At 37.0% G+C, this 8,884-nt stretch overlaps 1 protein-coding gene across 1 annotated transcript; it reads right to left on the reverse strand.

Moving 5' to 3' along the window:
* Positions 1-288: 288 nt before the first annotated feature.
* Positions 289-4,034, reverse strand: SOCS1 (suppressor of cytokine signaling 1). Its single transcript, XM_053471105.1, has 2 exons — positions 3,784-4,034; positions 289-1,290 (listed from the first exon to the last, which is right to left on the reverse strand). The coding sequence occupies exon 2, from the start codon at positions 1,210-1,212 to the stop codon at positions 577-579; it is 636 nt and encodes a 211-aa protein (XP_053327080.1). The 5' UTR covers positions 1,213-1,290; positions 3,784-4,034; the 3' UTR covers positions 289-576.
* Between the last annotated feature and the right edge of the window lie 4,850 nt (positions 4,035-8,884).

Raw genomic sequence — 8,884 nt, forward strand, 5'->3', positions numbered from 1 at the left:
CAATCATTCTTCTCATTTACTTAAATCATTATCCATTTGGCTCTTTCCACCAGGAAGGTGGCAGGTCTACCCCCTTGTAAGCCCTACTTGTCCTGTAAAAATCATACGAGGTACATTTATATATATATATATTATATTTAAAAAGTGTGGAAAACTTTTTGAACATCTCTCATATAAAGATGGAATATACACAAAAGCACTGCTCTGATCCTACAGATTTTAAATGATCCTGGTCCTTAAGGTATTTTTTCAGTGTTCACTTGAAATAAGGATATGTACAACATTGGGTTTTTTTTTAAATATTTTGTAAGGTTTATTACTTTTAAAATGTAATAAAATATTGTTTTCTGCACAGCAGAAAAACCTTAACCGAGGGGAGGTCACCCCTTTCACATTGTGCAAACAATTGGTTTTGTAAACATCAGAAGTCAAATGTTCAAGTTTCATTCCAAAATACAGTTAAATTGATATAAAAATAAACTTGACCACCATTAAATAACATTTAAAAATAATCCCAGGAAGCTGAATTAGTAACACGTTCGTTCTTGTAGCCTTAGTTGTTAATGCCATGTGTTGTCATATCTGAAACGGGAACGACTTTAGGTAGTCCTTTAAAACCCTGTTGATAGGAATGCTGTCCAAATTTTGCCTACCAAATGTTGCTAGGATGCTTTTTCTACAGAGTTCTTGCAAAGGTCTTAACCTAACTTTCCGTAACGGAAAGACCAGCATCTTCTTGGGAGAAGTCAAATAATGTTCCACCAGTTGAAAGAGACAGTTAAACGATTCTTTGCTGCCATCAAGGCAGAATCGCCCAGCTTGAAATTTAATCCTGATGCTGATGGGACCTGTGGCAGTTTTAACACTGATGGCAAAAAAACAATTCTTCTGCTTGCTGTCTCTGATAAGAAAGGTACCTACAGGTTCAGGTTTGAGTTTTTCATGGGCAACATTGACTGTCATAGGTCCCCAGTAAAATCCACAGGTATCCAACATGCTGCTGGTTTTGGTAATGACAGTGAAGTCTGAATGAGAGCGGAAGGTTTTGAAATGAGTGTCACTAAGCAGAGTAGCAGGGATCGGACGTCCTGGACTATGGTGGAAGGCTCTGCCAGGCTGGAGCTGGGAGTGATCAGACGCTGAGGCTTCCAGGTGTGGTGATCTTCTGTCTGCAACTGCATTATCTGCTTCCACCTTGCTGTGTGCTACCATCCTATAGACTTGACCAACCTTTGTGGTCTTCCATAGCGTCCGTCCTAGCGACGGTACTACAGTTCTTGAGTGGCTGTTCTGAAAACAAGACAGAATGAAAAATAAGGTTAGAATTAGAGTAAATAGAAAGCTACATAAAAAAAATAAGCACTAACACGTAATGCATTCTAAAACACAAACCTATTAAGTACTGAAGAAATATGGAGCTTAGGATATTGTGTTTAAAATCATACATGAGGGAAACGGTCATTGTGAAGCGTTAATATCCAATTTCTAAAACATGCATAAAGGCAAAAACACTAATAAAGATTTGCAAGTTAAGTAAACTGTTAAAAATATCTCAGTGCTGGAAATAGTTTTTAGAGATATCTATTCACTAAAAAGTCCTTTTACCTACAATATATGACCACACTGTATCATATTGACTGACCAGCAAACCAACAAGAACAACCAACAATATAATATTAGTGTTTCTGCCCACCCTGGTACTCAAAAGGATCCGGTTCTGCCAACGCCATCATAAACTACATCTATTTTTACACAGTTTGCAGTAAGTCATGAATTTTTTTTTTGGTAAAGTCAAGCTCACAAGCTCTGACGAATGATGCAGTTCTGCACTTTTCCTCTATCCTGTTACTCATCCCTTACCATAGAAAATTGTCGACGCTAAATTGCTTCCTACCGATATATCTTTTAACATCTTTTACAGACAGCACGGTTCAATAAATCTTTGTTGATTGACTTGACCTTACCTCTGCTTGAGATTTTAGATTTCAGCCCTTTCGGGTAGAAGTAGTGTACACTTATTGACTGCATCAGTAAATGGTTGAAAAGCCAGAAGGCCTTCTCAGAAAAGAATTCCCTACAGCCATTTTTAAAGGTACTCTTGCACGCAGGCATTGATTTCAAAACAAGCATTTAGTTTGATTGCCGTTTCTCTGAATGGTCGCTGGCAGAGGTGGTTCTAGTCTGTTGGCAACCTAAAGAACATTTCTTTTCATATCCGTATCCCTCCTGTATATTTAACCTATTCACTACCAGTACAGATTTTGCAAAAAAGAAGTACAATACAGGTATTCTATTCTCATGCAAGATATATATATATATATATATATATATTGTATTATTATCCATGTAAGGAAAATGAAACCATTCTGTGTTTCCAACTATGTATTAAGCAACAAGGCTGTGCATGCAGAAGAAATTCCTTTACACACAGTCTGCCAACTCAAACCTATATACTCAAACCTCTGCAACTGTACTAACATCACAACTAATAAAAAACTTTTTTGTGAATTACATCATAATTTAATGATCACAGGAAAAAAAACAAACATAAGACTTGATGCTGCATGCAACCAAAGTGCAGAAGCTGGTATTTATATGCATTTAAAGAAGAGCATTGAGCATCAATGAAGGAACCATATTTTGTGCTTTATTGGATGGTAACAGCATGTCACAGCTTGTAGGCTATTATTACAATTTCTTGGCTTTGGTGTGTAGTTTCTACATGAAAATGAACTAGAAATAGGCAGAATAAAGAAGAAAGCAAGCAAATTTTACTGACAAGGTTGCCTGTTGCCTAAAGTATGATGACTATTTATGACCTTCATATCAGTATCTTATTATAAACAAGGGCAATATAAAACCAGCAAGCAAGCACATGCAGAATCCCAAATTATTCTAGAGGTTAGACGTGTAGATCTGAAAATAGAGGCTTCTCTTAAAGCAATACTCATACAAGCAGTAATTATTTAAATGATATGCTGTATCAGAGAATTCTGATATATTTCTCACTCTGTGGAGCATTGGTATATGCAGCATATCATAGCACCCTATATACTGGTGAGGCATTATATTAAATACCTGTTGGTGCTTTGCAAGCCAGGACAATGCAAGATTAACCCTCACTTACAGGATTTAAAGAATTAAAAGGTATTGTTGGTAAAGTTTTGCCTTTCATTAGCCAGAAGCCCTGCCCTGTATTTAAAATCTTCCCAGGGTTCAAACATGTCCAAACTGAAACTTGGCTTCTGTTTCTTCAAACATCAGTAACATGAATTAGTTGTAGTTAGCTGTCAATTTTAGGGGTCTGTTTATTAACAATTATTTTCAAAATATTATGCATTTTTCAAGTTACTCTTTTTCTTTTGCTCTAAAGGGAAACCCTGGTGACGTTTAAGAATGTTTTTTAATAGTATGTCCATTTTATATGTTGTTTATTTGTAAAGGGGGAAACTTTGTATCTCCATCTTCTAACATTGTATCTACTGATCAGACAGTGATCAGTAAGCAGGGCTCTGCGCCCTGCTTTCCTCATCACAGAGGGATCATGAGAGACATACAGAGTACATAGAAAGAATCCCTCTGCTATATCACACATCTACATCAGAAAGCCAGGAATGAACATTATTTAATAATATACCCTATACACTAAACATCCTGCAAAGAGACCTGCCATTTAATAACTAGGCTCTAACGAAATCAGTGAATGATCCAAGCTAAAAGGATGAAATCAAGGATAAAATAGAAATAACCAGTCTGATTCCAGATCCCCATATTGCATCTCACCTTTTGGCTGTGGTGTCTCCCTCCTGCACAGCAACAAACCAGCGTATTCGTGATGGTGAAGATCACCAGAGTATTCCAAGGGTACAATCACAAAAAGACTAGTCCTTATGATTCCTCCATTGAAATAAATCATAATCTCCTGTACAATCCAAACCAGTGCAGGAGAATCCCAGAGCCCAGACAGTGTGATGGGTTTAGCAGAGCGAGGGCACAGTGTCTCTGCTTCGCTGTCATCTCTTTGACTGTCTCATTCTCTTTTCAGCGCTCTCTTATGAACCCCCCCTCCCCTCTCCCTTCTTTAGAGGCACTGCGTTTCTCTGAAAGCAGCTCGGTTGGACTTTCGCTTTCTATTCAGTTTACAAAGAAACAGGAGGGAGGCAGATTTCATGGCTTATCAGGGGAGGGCTGGCACTGTGCTGCCAAGGTCGCCAGCCCAATAATTCACTGTCCTCAAATATCAGGGCAAACAAGGGCGACAAGACTCCATGCACGCCATCCAGTCCCCGCAGGTACAGATTAGCCATAAAGGTGCAGAAGAAAGGGTTAAAACGCCGGCTACAGCCCTTGTTAATCTAACGCCCTAGTGGCTGTATGAGGAACTGCAAGTGAAACACGGAAAAGCTTCAGGCAGTGAGTCAAAATCATGAAATCAGAGCAGCTCCGGTTGCAGCTGCCCCCTTGCTAGCCCCCTTTTGTTTACCATGAAGCCCAGCACCGAATTTGCTTGCTCGAATATCCAGTCCAAAGGGTTTGAATATAAATGATACAAAAGAGATAGGCAAACTCACTGGTTATACCAGATGGTGTAGGTAATACAGCTAGATGGCCATGAGTTTCTATTCTCAGGAAACAAGACTGCATCCTTTTAGAAATGAGCACTATAAATATACCCAGCAACCGGTATTACTTATAGAACAGAGGGGAATTACATGAAACACTTAATTAGAATTGATTTTTGCATGAAAATGAATCAGGGTTGTGTATCATTTGTCTTTATATAAAGTAATAATTTTGGTTGGACCCCTATGGTAACACCGCTGTATCACTATTAACCTTTCTGGGGTTTTTCTTCATTTTTTTATATTACTGTTTAAATGTCATTCTGTGCATTTTATGAGTGCTATACACCCACATCTCACAGATTCATAAAGATGGGCTGCAGCCTTTTCACACCCTAATGCATACGATAATGCGTATGATAGCTGAGTGTTACCTTTTAATTGCCCTTATTGCATTGAAATGGGGCGATTGGCCACTTTCAGCAGCCACAATTGGTGACAATCGCAGTGTCCATTTAACTAATTGACAGGACCGAAGTAATAATTTCTTGCTTTTTCCTGTGATCTGTGAAGCTGAACACATCTTTTTCCACGCTTCATCCACATGGTGTACACATCACCAGTTAGCTCCAGCGCTGGCTTAACCAGAGTGACCCCACTTGCATGTGCAGAAAGCACAGCTATTTCAGGGGGCAATGAGTGGCATGAAAATAGGTCCTAATGAGGTCCTCAGAAAGGTTGTTGCACTGCAGCTCTGAAGCTGCAGTTTCTTTTTTTTAACAGGTTTATGATTGCATATTAAAGTATTTTAAGATGCATTCTTTATTGACAAGGCTGCATGGGAAACTAAACTTTCCTTTAAGGTTTTTGTTCATAAAAAAATAAGGTGACTCTGGAATTAATATTTTTATTACCTTATGGGAGGATAAGGTGTAGAACAAACTAAACATATCAAACAATTGCAAAGTTTATTATCCATTTTGGCAAGTACACTTGTACACTTTGGAACTGCTCTCAGCAGCAATTTGTCAACTCCCCAGATGTTCTAAGCACATGGCGGCAACCCGAATTTTCGAACACTGCCCCACTTTCCCAGACAGGAGCACCACTATCTGATTTTTGTGGGCGGTGGAGACCATGGGCCAGTTGGGGAGAGCCAAATATGCCATCTCTAATGACAGCGTCTGACCAGACCCAGACTGGCCATTGGGCACACTTTGTAAATGCCCAGTAGGCCATTGCTTGAAAACACCTTCAGCCCACCTTCGCCTGCTTTGACGGCTGATCCGTTCCTTTAGTATGCGGCCTCTTGCTGTAACCACAGGAAGCCAAGCTGTGCTCCGATTTTTCACCGCCAGTCCTGATGGAAAATACTGTTTTTTGAATAGTTTCTAGGTTTAAGAGGATTGACAACATACATGAACATTTCAAAATATGCCCCTTTCGAAAAGTCCAATATTATTTTCTCTTCATATTTATTTAGCTTAAACCAATTACTTCTTATCACATTGCTTTCTAGAGTGGTCGTATTTCATGGTCTAGACTGGCAGTTATACACAAGAAAAAAAAACGAATGTAGCACCATTTTTGCGTTCATGCAGGTCCCATAAACACAGCTGAACGTCACAGCTCTGTTATCAAATCTATCAAACACAGATGAAGAAGTAAAACCAATATTCACTCAATTGTGATAGCTATAGGCATTCTCTTAGAAGCTTCATTTACCATCAAAGTTGGTTCTAGTTCCTGAAACTGGTTTCTGATCCCGCTGAGAGACAGTGGTTTGTCTGGGTTTATTTCAGAGAAACCGTACCACATTATAAAAGTTGTAAAAATCATCTGCTATGATAAAATGTGGTCAATTTTTTTGATGTGGCCTCTCTCGGCTTCCTAGAATTCTCAACAATTCCTTTTGTGTTGCCCCCAACCCTTGGCTATTTGATTATGTTAGGTTCTTTTTTTTTTTTTTCCGAAACACAGTTTCCTGTTCCTGATAGCCACATGTGGTTGAGTTTAACTTTTTATAGTTTAACAAATAAAATTAAACTTTCCTTTTTTAAACACTGGTTTAAAATTGTATTCTGTCTAGGTTTTATTAGGAATTCTAAGAAAAAATTTAACCATTTAGAATGTACCTAATCTTTCTGTTACGCTTTCAGTTTTGCTACTAATGGAAACTTTAATTGATTTCATTAAAGTAAAACAGAGCATCATGTTAATATAAATATATCCAAAATTAAAAAACACATTTAATGCAGTGCAATTAATATTTTAAGCTTTAATAAAAAAAATTATACAAGGAAATTTTGCAATAAAGCAGCTCCTGAGTAACATTTCTTTTTTTTCTCTTTCTAGGCCTAAATTTACACTTCAGGTCTTCTCCTGCCCTCTACATATAGCTAGAATGATCCTACTCTTGACAGCCCTGCATATCGTACACGTTAACGTATATATTCTAGAATATATATATAGATATAGATATATATATATATATATATATATATATATATAGAATATATATATAGAATATATATATATGAGTATGTGTATGTTTTCAAAAATAATGGACCACTGTTGTCAGTGCTGGAATAACTACTTGATGATGTAATACCAGATTAGGTAGTCAGGAATTAAATAGCAAGACTATTATGTAGTGGGGCATTATTCTTTCTTACATGTACCGACAAAAGCTTTAACACCTCCTGTATAAGTAACTGGTGCATTTGTATTATGTAATGTAACGCCTAAATGAACGTATGGGGGCTGACTTCCACAATATGGCATGGAACGAGTGTACGGTATAGTTTTTTTTTTATTATAAATACATTATTTCCATTTACATCTGGAGTACAACATATACATACATATACAATGTATTTCTTCCTGGTTAAAATATTCTGAATAAAAGAAAAATGCAAGTTATAAGTGTAAGTATCTTGTTTCTTGTCCGTAACACATAAGCAGGAATTGTAAGACCTACAAATTAGCAGTCCATTCATTCTAAGATATTGATATTTGAGGCCATACAATGGATTGATGAATGTTACTATTATTGTAGTAACTGCGCCTTCTGTTGGTCAATGTTGGTATTGCCAAATACAAATACAAAGAGGTCAGAAATCTTTACTGCCGCATGTTTCACTTCCTAGAAAAGATGACTCATTATTGCAAGAAATAAATTCACAAAATTGTTTAAATGTAACAAACTCGACAACCCAATATCAAAAATTACACTATGTTCCAATAAGCCATTTCCTCTATTTTCTATTTCTTAGCATTTTAACCCTATGCTCGAGAATAGCTTGGTGGTAAACTGCACTTTATAACTATTGTCCTCATTTAGTAGTCCTTCAGTGTTTTATAATCACGGTCAGTTTCTACTGTAAAGTAACAGGCACTGTGTAAAACGGCAGCATTAGGCAAAGTGCTATTAATTCACTGGTTTAGACAATAGCTGCACCAAAGTGATAATTAAGATCAAACAAATTATTTATAAATACATTGGGATTAAGGGTTTTGCAATATTTTGTGTTGATTTACGTAAATTCACTGAGGTCTGAAATAGACCACTTATGAAGAATAATCCAGAGAACTCCAAAAATGTCTTACTCTAAGGCATTTCCAAATGCAGAACCAACTTTGAGTTGACCCCTGGATTTCCATAGCAAGCCGATTAATAAACCTCCACGAGTTGCCTCAAAACGCTTTGCAGCTGATCAAGTGATCCAACACAATACCATTGGTAGGTCATGCGATGATAAAAAGCATTCCCTTTTTTTAAATAAATCCTCTATGGCCCACTCTTTTGGTATGTAGCCACCATTAATATCCACCTAGGCAAAAACATATATCATGGAATATAGTCTTGACACCAACACAAGTATTACCCGTGTAATATACCCCTAAAGGATGGATTGTAAAACATGCAGCTCTATACTCTAATTTAAAGATGTAGTGACGGGCACATACGTTACCTAATATACATAAAATAGGATTATGGATGTTTGATTTACAGCAATAGAAAATATATTTCTATGAATAATCTTTGCAGTATCATACCAAGATATCTCTTCATTTGGTTTCTTCGGAACTTGGTGTGACTTCAATCAAAGAGAGTGCATGTTATTCCTAAAGATAAGATGAGTCAGACATTTTTGTTAAATTTCATGCACAAGTTGTTCTCTTTAATATGTTTCTGTGTTTAACTATGTCATCTTCCTATCCATTGTAACTTGTTACGTCTGTTCGATTCCTTTTTTTTGGAAATATTTCATGACTGTTGCCATTGTACATTTTTCACACATTGCTTTGGCTTTAAAAGT

Source organism: Spea bombifrons, chromosome 7, assembly GCF_027358695.1.
Source record: "Spea bombifrons isolate aSpeBom1 chromosome 7, aSpeBom1.2.pri, whole genome shotgun sequence".
In the NCBI taxonomy this organism is placed as follows: domain Eukaryota; kingdom Metazoa; phylum Chordata; class Amphibia; order Anura; family Pelobatidae; genus Spea; species Spea bombifrons.

Coding starts and splice junctions, on each gene's coding strand:
- SOCS1 (XM_053471105.1), bottom strand. CDS start 1,212: ATGGTAGCACACAGCAAGGTGGAAGCAGATAATGCAGTTGCAGACAGA.